This window comes from Melanostigma gelatinosum (assembly GCF_949748355.1).
Source record: "Melanostigma gelatinosum genome assembly, chromosome: 7".
NCBI lineage: Eukaryota > Metazoa > Chordata > Actinopteri > Perciformes > Zoarcidae > Melanostigma > Melanostigma gelatinosum.
The window spans coordinates 22,198,620-22,218,369 of NC_136640.1; the positions used below are offsets into that span (position 1 = coordinate 22,198,620).

At 42.4% G+C, this 19,750-nt stretch overlaps 2 protein-coding genes across 5 annotated transcripts in view; both read left to right on the forward strand.

The window, feature by feature from the left end:
- The window catches only part of prx (periaxin), a 38,328-nt gene extending 35,071 nt beyond the window's left edge, over positions 1–3,257 (forward strand). For all 4 annotated transcript variants that reach the window (XM_079272276.1, XM_079272278.1, XM_079272277.1 and 1 more), the window contains one exon: positions 498–3,257. In XM_079272276.1, coding sequence (XP_079128402.1) covers positions 498–784 — 287 coding nt within the window. In that variant the 3' untranslated portion in view covers positions 785–3,257. The remainder of the gene's footprint in view (positions 1–497) is intronic.
- A 5,951-nt stretch (positions 3,258–9,208) lies between these two features.
- Positions 9,209–19,323, forward strand: LOC306780095 (uncharacterized protein; the record flags this gene model as incomplete). The annotated part of the gene is made up of 5 exons (XM_079272304.1): positions 9,209–9,512; positions 13,830–14,029; positions 16,601–16,722; positions 17,792–17,906; positions 19,192–19,323. 5 exons carry the CDS (start codon positions 9,209–9,211, stop codon positions 19,321–19,323), a joined length of 873 nt encoding a protein of 290 aa, XP_079128430.1.
- Positions 19,324–19,750: the final 427 nt, after the last annotated feature.

The following is a 19,750-nucleotide window of genomic DNA, read 5'->3' on the forward strand; positions in this document are numbered from 1 at the left end:
GCTTACAAACAATATTTTGAAAAGTTATATATTGAGGAGTATACAGTAGACTACCCTTTTTGTATGATTCATTCAGTTTTTCTGTCAACACTTAAAGTGTAACTGCGCATTTAAGCCGTAAACTACATGATAGGACTGTAGATGTGATGAAACACATAAATGATGACGCAGTATTGAACCAGAGACTGAATAATTGCAGATATCTATTATACTTGATACTGGCATCATTATTTTACTATATTATCATAGAAGTGAATACAATATGCACTGCATTATGCATCATACATATGTATAATGTAGTTCTTATTTTCCTCTTGCCTGTGATTTGTTTTGCTTGTGTTTATTCTATAAATAATTAATATAGCATCTTCTGCTTTGTCTCTGCTACATAAGGCTAAGTTTCTTTTCCTTCTTGATTTCTTCACCTATCTCCCTCTCTTCTCCTTGCTTCCTTTCTTCTACTTACCTCTGCTTTTTTCCCTTTCATCCGCCTCAAGGCTTCCTCCAAATAACCCCAGAGGGTTCTCCTCAGGCCCAGCGGAAGGGTGAGGTGGGAGGTGAGGCTGACGTCTTGGGGTCTTTCTGCCTCCACACCTCAGGGCTCGACTTAACCACCCAAGAAATGTCCAAAGAGCACCAAGTCTCCTCCACCGAGGAGGGAACTCTTACCATGGTAACCAAGACCACCAGAATCACCCGGCACACGGTTACCACAGAAACGCAAGCAGGTGAATCTTCTGCAACTACGACAACAACTCACCAGGTGTCAGACTTCAACTTCTGAAGATGCTTCTGATATCTTAAATGCCTTGTGATGTTTTTGTTTTTCTTTGGTAAGGTTGCAGTGTTCTTGTATGCTAAGCCTGCAACATGGCAAACCTCGATTAAGTAAAAGTCTTTATTTTATATTGTAATAGGCGAGCTATGAATGTGATGAAAAACAATGACATTTCATCAATCAGCAATATTGTCATTATTAGCAACAGAGTTATGCTTACTTTTTGCATTTTAAATGTGACATTTTTTTGTTCCTGTTCTTTGAGTTTAGTCCTAATTATTCATCAGACTTTGTTTGGTTTGAAAGTTTTCACTCTGAATGTAAACGTCACATTGCTTGATTATTTATTGTTGTTTGTGTGTTCAAAATGCGCTGGAATGAGTATTTTACTCACATCAGCATCATGGATTTCACAACCATTATTTCAAAATAATTCAATTTTAACCATTACAGAACAGGCCAGAGTAATATCAATGTAAATACAACTATGTCATTGCTATTTTGAAGCAGTATCCCTTTGATCGGAAATGTAACTATTTTCATATTCACCAGTCGGGAGTAGAAATCATATTTATTTCTGATCCTATTTTATTTGTCTTGGAGGAAAGGTGTGCGCTTTTTGAGATTATGGGCTGTTCTCCTTTGCTGCCATATAGTTTTGTATTTTAAGCATTTAGCTGGTGCTGTTACCCAGAGATAGTCGCAGTGAGTGAGCAGGACACTCGGGACTCTTTTTCTGCTGTGGGGATCAAATCTGTGACCTTCTGGTTACAGGTTGCTCTCGATCATTTACTGTAGGCCACCCTGCTGCTAGTTTTTTTTAAATATATATATATCAATGTTTTTACTTTACACTACCAGAAATAGAAGCCACTATACTGTATATTTTATGATAGAGGTTTTTAGCTCCGAGATACACCTCCTGACTGATGCTGATTTTTTGAAACTCTGTGAACTGTTTTCAGTTTCAAAACATCGACAGCGGACTGGGAGGGAATTTGGGGATTTAGAAGTGCTGGTGGGCACTTTAACACAATCGGTGAGAAGAGTTTTCAAAACTGTAAACCTTTTTGTCTTGACATTAAAAAAAAAAATAACCCTCTAAAAAGGATGTTACTGTCAGGCTACAAGGAATGGCGAGCCTTGATGTTTTACAGAAGCTTGCCCGTAACAAAACATGTCCTCTAAAGACTGAAGTAAGGTGGTCATAGCAAGACGACCAAGGCACTTGTCCCTTTTGATTAAAATGTCTTTAATAATCTGACATTCTTCTGATTATTTTTTTATGCACATTATTGAATATATTACACACTAACGTTGAATGTTAAAATGTCAGATTAATGAAAGCATTTTATTATGGCCCTCTACCCATTTTGTTTCAAAAAGCATCTCTCCTTTTTAAAAGAAATTGCCTTAGAAGTCTTTTAAATCTTCTACATTAAGAAATTTAAGTTTCATTCTCAAATTCAGTAACTACCACTTGAGAGAAAAAAACAGCTATTGTTATGTTTCCGGCATTTGATAAAAACTCATTGTTTTAAAACTACTGATTGTATACACTGCTCATAGCCATTTACAGTTTCACAGCATACAACCATCTGATTATTCAAAATAAGGATCTACTTTTCATGTGGATGTAAAGCATTTAAGAATGAACACTTGACTTTGCTTACTTTACTTGGTTGGTAGATGGAATGAAATTGTATGATAAAATGCACGAATCCCGACAAATTGCCTCCCACACTTTTTTTTCATCAACAACTTTCAACACCATGCCTGTATTTCGTGATGACAAACAGATGATAGATTTTTAAAAAGCCGGGACGAGAGTAATGACATGTCAAGGTAATGCGCACTGAGTAGTATATGTGTATTGAGATTTTTACCTTTCTGGTTTAATCAAGTCTTTGAATTTCTTTTAGATTTTTAGGGTTTCAGTGCCGAGTGTTTTTGTCAAAGCTGCATTGGAGAGAATGTTGTTGAAGATGTTAGATCAATAAAATGATATTCACACAAAAAAAACATTTAAGAAAACAAATTTTCGGGAGGCCCAATTGGTGGCCATCTTGAGAAATAGCCGCCATCTTGGATTTTTGAATGGCCAATCAGGCAGGCTTGACCAGATACCTCTGGAGAACAACTCCACGAAATTTCATGCTTGTATCATAATTTGCACAATGAATCTACTATCTGCCCCACAACATAAAACATTACACAATCATTTATATCAGTATTTTAAGATGGATGGAAACACATTTTAAAGGCCGGTTTCTATACGACTTTGAGCAGAGTAAACAACATCCTCATGTCCACCATGCAAATCAAACAATAATCTCATCATTAGATGAAACTTCAGTGGGCAGAAAGAAACACAACTCCAGAGTGAAAATTGAGCTAAATTAAAGAAAACACATTTCAGGCTAATATGTTACACAAATCGTAATAACTGCTCGTTGTAATTACAATTTTGAAAGGTCAACATGCTCAACATTTAGATCTGTGTTGAAGCTGTTATAACAGCTTCAACACAGATCTAAATCCATCATTGTTATACTTACTATACTATCATAACATAAACAATTTCTGTCATATTAATTGTTGGAATGCACAGAATCTCTCTGAGTGTCTCTCTCTCATACAGTCATTCAGGTCTTAGGGATCTTTAGAGGTCTTTCCCCCCTCCTCCACCCCCCCCCCCCCCCACACACACACACACACACACATACACACACACACGCCATTTTAAAATAAAAGCCCCACAGAATGAATCCTAACTGAAATGCTTGTGATGAGCCTGTCATTTAATAACCGGTTTGTGTTTATCTAACATTATGATTCTGTCTCCTCTCCCCTTCTCCCCCACACCCCACACCCCATTTCAAAATAAAAGCCCCAGAGAGTGAATTCTAACTGAACTGCTTGTGATGAAGCCTGTCATTTAATAACCTATGTTTATGTGTGTCAAACATGATGATTATGTCTCCTCTCCCCCTCCCTCCCCCACCCAGCCAAAATTTGGCTTTTTTGTTGAAATAATGAATGCTCTTACTAATACTGCAACAACTTTTTAAAAATTGGATATCTATTTTCAGCAATGTTTTTGAGATTCATTTCAGCTTTCAGCATTCCAAAGCATTTTCAGCAGGAAATGCATTTTCTAGTTGAATGTGTTGTAACTCTGTTATGTTGTTCATTCTGTACACATGCCATCACACTTCTGTCCATCCTGATAGAGAGGGATCCCTGCTCTGTTGCTCTCCCTCAGGTCTCTTCCCTTGATGTTGGTGCCCTCCAATGGCGGAATAAAACAAGACACAGAGATAGACAGCGCTGCACATCACCCAATAATAAAATGTGAAAACACAGAAGCACCCATAAGCATTCAAAAATAAAAATTGTTTTCTGCAGCGGATTAGAGACACAAAAGCACATGTGCGAATCTTTTGAAACGAATCCTCGGAGATGAGGGACTTTGGAAGAGAAAGTGATAAACTATGCACCCCGGTGCATGACGTCTTCCCATTGTGTGTGCGTGTGTGTTTGTCTGTGGATGTGTGTTCTCAATCGTATCTACTGCTGTGATGATGCTGTGCGACGTAGGCTGCAAGGGTGAGTGCATGTGAGGGGAGATATGAGGAGCGAACAATGCCACAGAGAGGAGGGACGCATGCGACTGCAGCGTCACCAGCTACATTTGTTACTGTTTATATCTCACTACTGATGGAGCAGACTTTAAAGAGCATAAGATGGGACGTTTTCATACAACTGAGGCTTATGTCTTGTTTCGTCTTTTCAGTAGGCCTGTCTCATCATCTCGTATCTCTTAAAGGTAGATTATGCACAGCATTCAAAGTGGGCCCCTCCTCCAGCATTTGTTTTGCTGAAGAATAATTACCTTGCCTTAAGAGAAAAATTAGAATGGGCAGATTTTTGTTATTTTGCATTTTTAGAATAAAGTCGAAATTCCATGAATAAAGGTAGCCCTTTCAGGTGTAGTGCCAGGCATATGAAAAAAAACAAATCAGAGGAGGAATAAAGTCGAAATGTTGAGAATAAAGTCGAAATGTTGAGAATAAATGTTGAACTTTTGAGAATAAACCAAACTACTAGTGTCATGAGCTGACATTTCAACGCTATTCTCCAAATGTTGACTTTATTCTCAAAATGAAAAATAATGAAAACAACAGAATTGTCTCGTTTCCCCTCATGCCTGGCTCTGACACTCAACTGTTTGGATTAAGAAACCGTTGTTGGGAAACAGGTTTTAAAAATATTTTGAATTGTGCGAAAGACATATCTTTTCAGTCAGATGTCAAATATTGCCAAATATAGCTGAGTTCTCTGACAGAAACGTAAATAACTATAAGCAAACTGGGGCTATAGATTAATTCCTGCAGTATCTGAGTTCTGTTTCTTAATTCCTGTGGCATCAACAACCCCGTATACTCTTCCGCTCTGTCACGTCAACCCTGCCTCTGTGCGGCACGAATCACCTCTCCTACCGATGAGTGGGCTGCAAGTCAAATTAGCTCTCCGTCATCCTGCTCGCTGAGCGCACCGGAGGCTACTGCGGTAAGATGCGGCGACGCACTATGCCCAGCCGCGGAGGATGAGATGATGCGCAATGGCCGAACGAGTGGAGAGGGAGGGCATAGACCGAAATAGGCTTTCACTGTGGTGCTCGGCTCTAATTTAGACGATGGGGCAGAAGCGGATGCATGTTTGACTCATTTGTAGTGCTGAAGCGCCAGTGGTGCAGGCCGACTGGATGGATGTGGCGGCGCTGATCCCACTAAAGGACGCTCCACAGCCCGAGGAGAGGTTGAATTGGATCTTTCTGTAAACAACAAGGAAGCAGGGACACATTAAGTAAAGGACACTTCATTCAAAGCCTGGACCAGAAACACCGAGGCATCGAGGGAGGTGAGAGACAATCAAACCTCTCCTCGGGCATCGCTTTCTTTCCGGACACGTTGGCTGGAGATACGGATTTTCCAGGTACGGTGTGTGTGGTTTTGACGTGGTTCATGTTCTTCACAGTGGAACCCAGCCTGTCGGGGCTATTGTGATATGCATGGTACAAACATTTTTATAAAATGAATTCTTTAAACTGTTTATGCATGAGCTGTGGATTTATGGATTTATGGACACCATGGGTTTCATTTTTAGTCTATGTGATGATCATGTACGGCTGATGCAACAACTGATCTAATTAGCACCACGATAGACATGATGTGAATGCACATTTTTTAAATAAAAAGAATAGAGTTTGATTGTGTACAAGTATAGTTTGTAATGAAGCCAATTAGATTCAGAAGCATGACCCCCCACCATGATAGATGTAATCCAGTTATTCTCCCCAAAGTGAATCACAATCACTTCTCTGTGTGGAATTAATTAACTATGACAAATAAAGCGTTTTTCATTTATGTTTTCATTTACATGTTAATTACCTTGAATCTGCTTTAATTGCTTTCATATTAATCAGAACAGTAAAGCACACGTCACATTATTTCATCGATTTGTCTTTAATTTCCTTGTTTTTTCCCACTTCCCTGCAGGCTGTTTTATGACAGTTGAGACCGGCCAGCAGGGAGGGCGCTGAAGCTCTGAAGGCGGTTTTCACTGAGCATCAATCTGGGAGAAAACAAACTTCTCATTATCCTCTCTGTCATCAGCGCTGACAGCTGGATGTCTGACCTGGGCGGGTTTTTTTCTTCGCCAGAAGACTCTCAAAGTTAAGGAGCGTTAAAGGGAAAACAAGCACAGCTCCATCTCGCTGTCAGGAAAACGACTTGTTCTATTTTTCCTTTTTATTGTCCCAAAACTCAGATGTTGTCAGAATAAGCTGTTAAGCGATTAGCGAGAGAGTCAGCTTTCAAGTAAATGACTCACTAAGAGTATTTCAGATATTTCACAATGCTTCGTGTATTTTTTCTAAACTATGATATTTGTACCTTTGAGCTGTCACTCTCTGGATCAAGAATAGACTCTTGATCGTGCCAGTGTTCTCTTTCACAAATGAGAACTCAACTTGAGTCGACAGGCTGAATTTTGATAAAACATAAGCGAGGACTAACGGATAAAACATAGATGAGGCCAACAACGAGCAGCATGCTCCAGCAGAATAACAACAACAACTACCCCTGCCTGAATGTGTCAGGCTCCACCAGGGAGATGCTCCACAAGTGCTCCCGAGCCTCTTTGCCCTTCCCCAGCCGAATGGAGCTGGGCCTGGGAGACTTGCCGCTGATCCGGGGCCTCCGAGCCTGGGCCCTGTGCTCCAAGAACCGCCGGAAGGCTGGTGGCCTGCTGGGTGGAGGACAAGCCCCCACACCTCCTCCTGCAGGCCGTGGGGGTTCGACTTCCTGCCCCAGGCCTGCAGATGTGTACCTGAGCGGGGAGTGGGGTCGCATGGGGTACGGCCTTCCTTTGGGGCTGGATGCCAGGCAGGCTGGGATCGGATCTTTGGTTACAGTTGCCACTCTGAAGACCTCAGAGGGCAGCGGGAAGACACAGACCCAATGCCTCTTCCTCCGGACTGAGAAAGGGAGCTGTTTGTACTCCACAGCTAAGCCCAGTTCTGGTGTGACTACCGGTGCAGCCTCCAGCGTGGTTGGGGGATGGCTAAGAGGGAAGACAGCCGGCGGAGGCAGAGACATCCCAGCCGGGAAGAGAGACAATGGGTCAACTCCGCAGGCACATACCGGAGTAAACCGGGTTAGGGTGCGATCCGGCCGGAGATGGAGGAAGTCTGGTAATGCAGCAGCCCGGGAGAAAACAGACTCGAACAGAGAGAGGCAGGAGAGTGGCAGGGAGGATCCTGCTGGAGAAATCAATCTGGAAGAAAGGCAGGAAGAGCGAGACAAAGGGGGCCTGGCCAGTAAACAGTCTCCCAGACGGGAGAAAGAGGAAGCGTGCAGAAGTCCTAGATGCTGCCACAGTGCTGCTCCCGAAACTTGTACTCAGTGTGGAAAGAGAGCACAGAGGAAGGAAAGCCAGGATGAATGCGATGGAGGGGAAAGTCCAAGAAGAGGCGCCTCAAACAGGCTGAACGGTGAGGCGAAAGGAATGAGGAAGGAGAAGCAAAATAACGAGGAGGAGGAGGAGGAGGAGAAGGGGGGCATCTGCAGGTTAGAGTCATCCAACTCATTTTTGGCAGAAACAAACCCTGACCTAGAAGCTAAAAACTTTCACCCAGAATCTCACAGCAGCTGTGATGTTAAAGAGATTAGAGAAGCCGAGAGAAACGAGGAGCCAAGGACACAAACTTCTCAAGGCGAAGACGATTATTCAGAGAGAGGGCAGGATACAAACTCTGAGGTTATGAAAATGCATACTGTAAATAATGATTTGGTTCATAGCCATTCCAGACAGGTGACTGATGACATTATATCATTTCCCTATCATGTGGAGGCAGAACAAAAAGCAGTGAAAGAGATGGAGAGCGTTGATCTTGAAGATGAGGAAGGGAGCATCAATCAAACTCCTGCTGAATTCTCGGTTGTATCCGTCCGGTATGAGGACATCTCTGTCTCCGCCTGCCCTGCCTCCATCAGCGCCGCAGTCGGCCCTGAACCCTCGGCTCCTGTAGAGAGCAGCAACTGCAATACAGACCCTGTGATTTGTGGTGTTCAGAGAGAGCAAGAGAACAGCAGAGAAGATCACCTGGAGGGCTGTCACCAACGGGTAGCAGACCCAGGGATCGCGGGGAAAGAAGAACTGGTTCTAAGCAGATTTGAGCAACAAGATCCAAACCGTTTGACTGACGAGAACAACACTGTGAACGAGAGCACAAGCAGAAAAGCCCAGTCTTTCTTTCAAAATGTGGTTAAACACAGTCAGCCAGAGGAGAGAGAAGCTTCGTCTTCGCCTCTCAGACACGGAGACCCTTCCATCTCTGAGAAAGACACGAGGACCGTGACAGGAAACGTTTGCAACTATAGTACAACTGAGCTCAGCAGAGCAGAGCGGAGGGATGAGCTGTCGTGGGAAAATAGAGAAGAGGAGTCACAGGAAGAGAATGTAGAGGGGAGAGTAAATCCTGAGGAAGGGGATGAAGCTGGGGCAATTTGGAGGAGGGAGAGCACTTGCAACAAGCTGGACAATAGTGGTGGTAAAGGCGATGACGACATAGAACGACTCACTGCGGATGACACAAATGACAGTAGCATACGGGACATTTATGATAAAGAAGCAACGAGAAACTTTGTACTAAAAGACAGCTGGAGGTCAGTGGTTATGAATGTAGATGAATGCAGGGGAAGGAAGAAAGAGGTCGGAGACACTTGTGGCCAAACGAGCATCACCCATGTTGAAGCAAATGGAAAGGAAAGCGCTAACGTCACAAATGTTGCCTGTGCTGATCCCTCCACCACTCTTGCACCCTCCCTGGCTAATCCTGCCCCCTCTTCGCCCCCCCTGGGATCCATGGCAACCGGCCTGCCCTGCCTGGAGGCGGTGGAGGAAGAGGAGGAGGAGAAGGAAGGGTTCGGAGTTCCTGCGGGAGACGGAAAAGGAGGCCAGGAAGGGAACGGGAGGTTTGGGAGACAACTGGAGGAGCAGAGCGAGGAGGAGAGGGGCTCCACCGTGGCCACTGAGGAGGGAAGGAACGAGGAGGAGGAGAAGGAGGAAGATGAGTTTGGAGTATTCATGCAGGCGGAGGGAGAGCCGGCCTGGAGTGAGGGATACACCGTGTCTGCCTCAGTGCCTTGTGGGAGCAGAGAAAGTGTTGGTGAGTCTCACAATTGTTAGTTTGTCTCTTTCTATGTCTTCTGGCTGGCCTTCCCCTCTCTCCCTTTCCCTTTTAGTATCTCTCTCGCCCCTCTGGGAGCTTTAGTAACTGCCTTTCTGGTTTGACGTAGACATGGGACAGAGGATCTTTTGGTTAAAGGCAACAACGCTGACATTACAAGGCTTCAGAAGTAAAGCAGAGTCTTCTAAAGATGTCAGAAACATACATATGTAGCGACAGCACTTTCAAACTGGCTCAGAGTATTAGTGCATTTTTAATCTTTTGTGCCATTTCAGGAATGCACACACACAAACACACACACAGTTTTAAAGGGCCATACCAAATCCCATGGACTCTATATGTCACAGTTAATCATTCTGCTGTGTAACCATGCTGTGTTAGACATGTGAGTGTATTTTTCTTCTTGTTACAGTATTAATTAGGAGCCACAGTATCATCATGAGGTTATCAAGGAAACTTTTTAATCCGACCCAAACTTAAACTGCTTTGCATGCATTCATGATGTAACACTGGCAAAAACAGCACTGCTGACTCTGAGGAGTTATTTTGGACGCTTCTGGTTCTGGATGTAAACTTGTCATTCATTTTTCCCATTGACAATGTTAAGTGACTTACAGTTGGAGCACGTAACTCTCCTGCTTAATTAAATCAACAAACGATATTTGTTCTTTCGAGATAACATATGAAGTGAACTACCACTCCCAAGGTGCATTTCAGCTCGCTTAAAACTCTGTTAAGTGGGTGCTGCTGAAAGCTAAACATTAGGGTGTTGCGAAAACTGCAACACAGTTCAGCAACAATTGTGCCGTGTTTTGTTCACAAATTCAAAGAGCAAGCGCTCCCTTGCAGCTCTGACTTATACCGTAGCCTGGCTTCTTCTCCATAGCAATGGCAGCTGTGGCTCATGGGTATTGGTGTATTTAGATCCAATCGCCATTGGCAGAATGATAAACAAAACATGATTTCACAGAAAGGCTGAGATAAATACAACCGATAAGATGAACCTGTATGATCATTAGATATGGAGCCACATGTTTCTTTGTGAATTAACAATGCAGTTATCGTAAAAAGAAAATATAGAAATGGATGTTGTTGTGAAGGAGCTAACACTTACAAACACACTGGTATAGTCCTTTTCAAGCAAAACTACTAAATAATAAATGCACTAATAAATAAGTAAATAAATTATATCAGAATCATCCACAGAGCTCTGAGCAAGAAATGTCAACTGAATGACTAAAATAATAATCGTACAAATTGAATTGGCTCTTATGTAGTCAACACACATGCAGCTGGCTGTGTGACATCTTTGACTCTGGTGCCTTTTAGTTTTTCTGTATTAATCATTCCTTATGTTCCCTCATTATGCTCCCTTTAGCTAATTACCTCAGCCCAGTTTCCACTGTGGGGCCAAACAAGGCTAAGCCAGGGCTGACTCATTGTTTATTTCAGTTTATCCACCTAAAAACATTTCTGTGATTATTTTAACATATCGCTTAAAGATTATGAGCAGCGTGCGCTGTCTACATTGACAGAAAGAAAGGTTAAAGGAGCATTCCAGTGTTTTTCAACCCTTTACTCCCTTACTTTTGAAGGGTCACTTCACCCAAGAATAACTCAAATGTATTTTTGCGCCTTTAGTGGCCATGCAGATATTTTTTTGGTTTCATTTGTTTAGGTTTGGAGATAATCACATCCATCTGAATAATCCACAGAACACAATATCAACAGTCGTTCCAAACTGTCTGGTTTTAAATGTCATTGTTTCAGTGCAAAACATCATTCATCGCTGTATTGAGGATTAGCATTTAGGTGAACCAACTGTTAAACTGCTCTCACTTTATACAGTTTTTATGATCATTTTAAAATACATCAACATATTTAAAATAATAAATACCAATTGACCCATTGCTAGGTCCCGCCCCTTGAAAGCAGACTGGCCAATCATATCGGTCAGCTCTGACCAGGGTACGACAAAAAAACGGCCCTGCTCCATAGACTCTCATGCAGTCTTTTCAGATTTCCTTCAGTTGCAGGTTGGTTTTGTGGATTTGTTTAAGCATTACCCTGAGAGGTTGGAAGGAGATGTACATTTCTGATGTTTCCTTTCTACCGTACTTTCCTTTGGAGCTAATATTAGCAGGGTACACCAGCACATTATTAACTAGCATTAGTACTTCTATGCTACGCTGGCTATTGAAGGTATACTGAAAGTCTACACATGCTGCTATCATATTTTAATAATTGTAACAATAAATAAAGACCTACATGTCTTTACAGGAACAGTGGTGTTCCTTAGTTTCATTGTCCTTTTCTCGATTGCCAGGCGGTGTGGTGGTTCAGTTTTACACTGTAATCTGTAGCTTTTGCTTCTATCTTTATCTTTTGAACTTGTTTTAATTGTTGAGTCAGTTTGATATCCTGGATATATCCTTCAAACGCATATTGTAGAGCCTTCTGTCTGCTTCTCTCTGAAATTGCTTTTTTAGTTTTTTGATATTCATTGTGATGGATTACACATTCAAGCTAAATTTTAAAAAGTCTGCCATACCATACAGAAATGAGAGCGAGAGAGAAAAAGAAGCCAAAAATAAAAAAAATTAAAACCCCACAAGAGCACAGTTTGCAAAATGTTTATCTGTAAAGTAAAATATATGTGATGTGCAGTGAAGTGCCTGAACCAACCCGTCAGATATCGACCCGTGGTCAGTGACTCTCGGTGTCTGATACTGACGCACTGAGGCATCCTTTAACATCAGTGAACAGCTGGCTTTCAATTAACCCACTCATGCAAATCCATCCTCGTCATTAGAGCAACTGACGAAGCATAAAGAGCGTAAAAGTCCGCTTTGGGAGAAGGTCAGGGTCAAGCCTTCCCAAATGCATTTGTTGCCTGAACCTAACCAAGAAAACTTACAAACTAAACCTACACTGAAAGTCTTGGAAAGGAGACCGTATGCATGTAACAAGCGGAAACTGACACGCTGTCCCTGACACGTCAAAACTGATGCTGGAGACATACCTAGAGCGACATAGTTTGACTCATAGCGCCGCTCACCAAGTTGCAGTATTTGATGAGTTGGGAGGGAGAATGTGTTGCAACCATGCAGAACTACAGGTATGGCCCATGAGTAACCTACTGAGCCTTCAGTAGGTTACTGACTATGGAACTAGAACATTATTTAATTGCATGAAACATAAAATGAGTTGACCTATCTAATCTTGTGATAAACATGGAGAGTTGTTTCTTGTCCTGGTAAGCACCACTTGGCCCTGCCATGGAAATTAGACTCCAGTCTGTCCTGACCTGAATTCCTAACCAATCCCTCATTCTCGCTACATGGTATTAATCATTCAGAGTTGAGTTAAGAAGGCAGAAAACAGGACTTGGGACTCTAGGCTCCTGTGAGCCTGAGGCTATGGGGCAACAGGTGGAAGTGAAAGTCTCACAAAGGCGACTGAAGTATCACGTAGATAAATCATGCAATAACTGAGCAATGGAGGGTAATGGCGTGACGGCAGCATGCACAGATGACACGATGAAACACAAATATTCACACACTTGTTTCCTCGCAACAAGGTCATTAACGTTGACGATTAACTCGTCATGCACTGCGGCTGAAAAAGAAAGCCCAGGTTCGAGGGATGCTACGATCCCTACGATAACATCCCACGTTTTCCCTTCTGATACCTAGTCTGAGGGGTTTGGCCGATTCAGATTCAATACCAACTTCAAACTTGTGTTCCTGTGTGGAACTGATCTCTCAGGTGTAAAATAACATCAGACGGAAACTATGCAGCACTTCTGAAGTATTGGTGGAGACTTTTGTACGACATTCTTCTTAGGCTTGTGAAAAGGTAATTATATTCTTCTATAAGATTCATCAAAATGTGTTGGTACAGTTTTACAGGGACTGGACATTGTAACTATGATTTTGCTGGGATAGTAGAGGTATGACTTCCGAAAATCTCTGTGTGAAACTTAAACTACGTGGTTAAATACCACTGCGGGTGTCTTTTGTCGTTTGCTTAAATTGCCCCTTTATTTGGTAATTCTCATGATTAACCTCATCTTCAATGGCATGGACGAAGTTATGATTATAAATGCCAGTTGTTGCCTATTGTTAGCCATCTGTTGCTAACTAACCCCTTCAATGCAATGTAGGTTTGGTTGGTCGTCCGTCCAGGTCATCAGAATGAGGGCGAAGTCGAGTGGAAACACACCACGACACTACAGGGACGTCTACAACAGAGACTCTACAGTCTAATATTAACCGTGTTTGTGTCTAAAAACAGCACTTGGAAACCATGCCACCGCCGGGGAGTCCTCCCCCTGGACACCAGGCTGGACGGACAGCTCGTTCCACCAATCAGACGACACCTGGACAGCCTTTTCTCAGGATTCGTCAGATGAAGGTCGAGATGTGATGGGACAGTGGTGGCCGACCAGCGCCGTGGAAGGGAGCAGAGACAGCCTCTCATCCAATCAGAATCTGGTAAAGTTGAACTTGTGTTCTCAGCCTCTTCAAAACATCTTCCGTGAAACCATGAAGTAGAAATTCACCTTTCTTTCTGCTTCAATTGCATCCATTTCTCTGATAATTCACTGACAAACTCTCTATGATTCGTCCGTTTGAATGATCAGCATCGTGTCATTGTGGCCAACCTTTACTGGCTGGGACTGCCTGGTTTTGACTGCTGTATCACCGACACGCGGTGTTGAGTGCAAGAGTTATTTATGTAGTTTTTGAGTACTCTATGGATTATGTAGTGGAAATGTGGAAGACTGTGTGCACATATGCAGCGTGCAGCATTGTACTTCTGCCAGCATCGTCTTTCAATGGAATCACATTGTGATGAAATCATACATTCAGATATCGTGACACACAATGACAAGGACACTCAAAGTTCTTCGGAAATCTGATCATTTATCTTAATCTGAATTAAATGAGAAAATGTTAAGTACTTCCCATTTGTCAAGTATCTCAAACCATGTGGTTATTATGGACTATTTATTGATTCATAATATTGTTATAGATATGATTAACAAGATGTGAATAGACCTATATCGTGATAGAAAGATGTGCCCATATTGCCCAGCCCTAGTTGGATTCTAAAGATGGACAGTATCAAAATGTATCAAAATCGCAGCAGAACCTGTGATATTGTCTTTTTTATTCCATGCATTCTTCTAGTTTAGTAAAACCTACCCGCCTATTACACACGTAATGCAACTCGACTGGCAATTGAGGATGTATGTGTTATGCTAGTAGCGGCTAATGGAGAGATGAGGAGCAAGCTACCGACGCCGACTCGAGAGACGAGTGAAAGTGAAAGTGAAATTGAAGACCTGTAAACACAATTTGGCACACTGTGATAAACCAAGCAACTGTGCACTCAGTCTACAAATCTTCAGTCAGCTTTCCATTCCAGTCCCTTGTTGTTGTCTGCTATGTCCCTCATTTATTCAGGCTGTGTATATTTGGCATAAAGTCTTGAAATTCCCTTAACTTGTGGATCAACTTGAGCTCAACCTGCTTCATCTGCTGTCCTACAATTCCCCCAAATTCCTTGTAAAGTCCCCCAAAACAGGTGCTTTTTTGTGTGAGCACACAGTAGCTAGCGTTGTTGATAGTTTGTGATCATGACTAGTAGGGCTGCACAATTAATCAAACATTTATCCATCGTTGTTTTTGGAAATGCTCCTGCTAGAAGAGTAATATAGCCAACTGTGTTACTGTTGCCCGTGTAGGCAAAATGAAAAGGCACTGAATTCAGGTGAAGAAGAACTTTATTTTACATCTAAGATGAGTACATTAGCAGGAATGTTGCACAACATGGAAGTAGCACAGTGCGCTGTTGTTTTAAATGCACAAGTGCATCTAAAACATTTTTTCCCTAAAATCAATTGATAATTGTGTTAAATAACCATGATGTTAATGTTGATCACTTTTGTCCAGAATGTAATGACTAGTTATTTGATCTGTGGTGTTCCAGTGATTTGTGGTCAATCACTGTAAGAAGATGTGTCTCTCTGTGATGGATTCCTGTTCAATGTTGAGGCAAAATGGGGATTTCAGAGAAGCTCTTTTTCTTTAGAATTAGAAAGGGACAAACAAACTGTCGAGTGTAGTAATCTTGTTGCTGGAACTCACCATCAACATCCCCACTGCTTCTTTCAAAGTAACTCAGTAAATATGACCCACAAACAACAACTGCTTTTAGGTCCACCAGGAGGTTTTTGAGGTTGATTTACTGAGGTTGCTTTCAAATCTTTGTGCCACTGACAACACAACAATGTCCTCACTTGACTTCCAGCTGAGGGCTAAATGTGTTGACACAGGCTGGCTGCTGGCGTCCAAGGCCCCTGAGGTCCTCAGAGTAAATCAGTGAAAACGATAAACACACAGCATGTGGAATATAGTTTCTGTTTATCAATCCAGGCTGGTTTTATCAGGGCAGTCGAACCCCAAAGGACAGCTACACTGTATGTTAACCCAGATGTGTCTAAAATAAACTGCTCATGAATTATTTCAGTTCATTATTCTTTATTCAGGCTTATTCAGGCTCCACTTGAGGCCACTTCTTCGACATGTGTGGTTCTGATCGGAACGTCCGTCGGCCTCAGCTGTAGCTGCTGGTGTGACTGTATCACCGGATCCAAACATTTAAAACAAATCGACCCAAAACTGTATAACCTCCCTGTTCAGAAGTAATTATGTTAATTTCACTTTCCTGCACCATCACCATAGAAACACAGCTCGCCCTGACGTACCCTCGGGGTTCGGTGGCTAAGTTTTCACACTTGAAATAATTTTATTTGCTTGCAGTGATTTTTTTTCTTTGAAGATGGTTAAAAAGAAAACAAAAAACAGCAGGAAGAGTCTCCCAGTGCAGATGAAAGATGAGCTCAGCGGAAAGCTGCAGTGAAGGAAATATGCTTTCATGACTTCTGCTTATAGCGCCATGAAGAGGCCTTTAAGAACTTCATATTTGTTGAACTGAAGAGGGCTGCGAAACTCTCTGGTGTTGTAGGAACTGATGAGGTCTCCTTGTCTCCCCCGTAGGAGTCTGTCTTTGCTGAAGCCTTCCCCTCGCTGCCTCCTTCGTCCTCAAGTGACCCCTGTGACCTCCATACTGTCCCCACACTGGCCCGGCTCCTCAGGGGCAGAGCCAGCCATGGCCAGGGGTAGGTGAACCGTCTCGACTGAGCCCTCTGCATGTCTGTTATCATCATGTCTGATTGACTGTATATCTATTGATCTGCTGCAGCGTTTAATGGCTGTGTATACATTCCTCCTACTTGTAGTAGGATACAGTACAGGGTTTTTTTTAGGATTTCATATCATTCTGCAGCTTCTCAGTGGTGCTCATTATGTATTCAAATCCCAACATTCAAATGTTGGCCATGTCGGTATGTTTTAGCATCATAATGCTGTTTTCCTAAGCCCCTCTAAAGATGTTTTCCTCATCACCTGACGTAGGTTTCTGCATAAAGACATTGCTACATCCAATATTCAGTGTGCATTACCTTCAGCAACATTGCCTGTTTTTTAATAAGGCATACATATAATCATATTGGCATACTTTCATTTTGATAACTTCTGGATACTTTTCAGGTAATAATTGCATTATTTATGTTTTTAAATTTTGCCTTTAATCTATTAACCGAAACAAAAACCTCATTTGATGCTTTGTTGTGAATGTGTATTGATGTTGGAAACAAGGTGTTTGTGTGGAGTTATGTGGCAATGAAATACTATGTTCTCTTTAAATGTAACAAATTGTGGCCACCATGTGGTTAAAGTGGTGAACTGCAAGATGGAGTTACTGTAGACTCCATCTCTGAAAACAGGACATGCACATGGATATATATAGGATTGTGGACAGATTTTGTTACTGTCATAGCGTCACAACTGTGCACGATGCAGTCACAAAACTTGTGACTTGGTGTGTAGTTGAGATTAAAACGAAGGCCAAAGTAAGGTGGCCCGAAGTAAAGGGGGGGGGGGGGGGGGGGGGGTCACTAGACGGCCTCTGATGATCACATATTCTCCAAGAAAATCCAGAGTATATAAAATAAAGTATTATAATAAAGTCCTGAACTTACTGACCATTTTCCAGTGATCCAGCTTTAAAAACATTCTCCGTAGATGACGACTGTCTCTGACCTTTCTACACACCTGTCACTGTGTGAGAGAAGAACAGCATCCATTGAACCATTGCGTCCTGTGCGTTGTTCTCCTTTGACCCTGCAGGCTGTTGGACGGTTTCCACGACTTGAACAAAATGATTTGCCAGAGATACAAGAGAGCGAACGGCGTCTCTCGTGACCTGCTGCTGAGGACTTTACACCTGGAGCCGCAGTACGCTGTGAGTGTCGTTTAAAACCGTGAGAATGGCATCGTGGACATATGATGTGTTTCAGTGTTCAGCATTCTGTGAGAAATCGAATGTTACATTCAATTATATCTCTATCTCTACACACACACACATGCTTTCTACGCATAACATGTCATACAAAGGAAGTAGCACAGAGTGCTTAGTGTTCAGTTTCCATTTGTTAAGCTTCAAGGCTGCTTAACAGAGTTAGTCAGGACTGCCTTTACGGATCGTAAAATGACCTGATGGTGCCTTTTAACTGATGGAACCCGCAGCTCCATTCAAATGAGGTGACTGTTGTTACATGCAAAACACTCCTCACACTTCACCGCGGCTGATTAACGAGGACACCAGTCCGGCTGGTCTCACAGTTCACCCAAAGCGTGTGAGGAAACTACAGAGCACCAGATGTGTGATCCATAATCTTGTCTTTGGTGTAGCAGAGTCGGAAATACTTCACCTATTCTAATCAAATGTGTTTTATTGTTTTATCTATTAATCTAGTCTTTTCTTGAGTTTTTCGCGGACTCTGTGTTGGTTAAACAGTTAGTTATGGATTGGATTTCGTTAACTTTATAATAATAATGATAATAAACATGGAATATTGTACGAGTGGATTACAACAGAGCCCACTAGAGCTTGACAGGGAAATGTTTTTATTTGCGAAATTACACCAGTGATTAAATGTCTTACTGTAAATATATACAATGATATATTTTGTCAATTAAATAAATGTTCTACTCCGAGTTGTTCTTTGAAATTAGAGGTCCCCTGTGTGGCATTTCAGTGGATCCTATCAGTAGAAATACAATATAATATTCATAAGTATGTTTTCTATTGATGTGTTTTTCGTTAACTTAGAATGAGCGCTTCACATCTACATAAGGAGCAGGTCGTCTTCACACAGTCCTCCATGTTGCACCACCATGTTTGTACAGTAGCCCAGAGCGGACAAACCAAACACTAGAGAGAGCCTTGAGCATTTTTGCGTTACCTGGAGGCCACTGTGGTCGTCAGACATGCTTGTGAAACTGTTGGTTTGTTCAATCAAATTGAACTTCAGTTCAATCAAATCCTCACTTAGAACCAGAGAACTTAAAATACTTTTTAAAGCATATTTGTGGTACAAAAACATTTTCTGTTGACCAACAATTCGATGAATGAACTCATCACTTCAGCACTTTACCGAGTGGTTTACTGAGTGGTGTTGCTGATTTGAGCAGGTGTTCAGTTCGTCTAATATCACATCTGCATCGTTGTGTTCTCATCTTTGCAGGAAAGCAGGCCTGCACCCATGACAGCCAATCGCCGCCTCTCCCCCGGCCTCCCCTCGGCCAATCGGCACGGTCAGAACGCTGCCGCTAAGCGACGGCTGTCCTACGACTACAACAGAAACGTCACGGAGTAACTGTGCAGGCTCAGCTCTGGTTGGACTGTGATTCATCCACGTTTGCCTGAAGAACTGCAGGGTTTCAACCCCGTCACGGCGGCACAGACCAACAGGTTTCTAAAGACTGTGGATTGACAACATGTGTACTATCTGCTCGTCAAATACTGACTGACCTTTTGACTCTTTGCACTCTCCCTGGTTATTTAAACCTGAGCCGGTGAGTAGATGCAACCTGGATGAAAAGTGAACGACGGTTGTGTTTCAGAAGTTGTCTCCTCCAGCTCCTGTTGATGTATTCTGGTGGAGTGTTTCCATTTTGTGCCACCTTCTTCACCACCACCACCCTCCTATTTTCATGTTCCTTGTCAAGCCTGATAACAGCAAGTTGTCAAAGATTAGGTACTCGAGGAAGAGTCAAGAACATCATAATCTCACCGCGTCAACC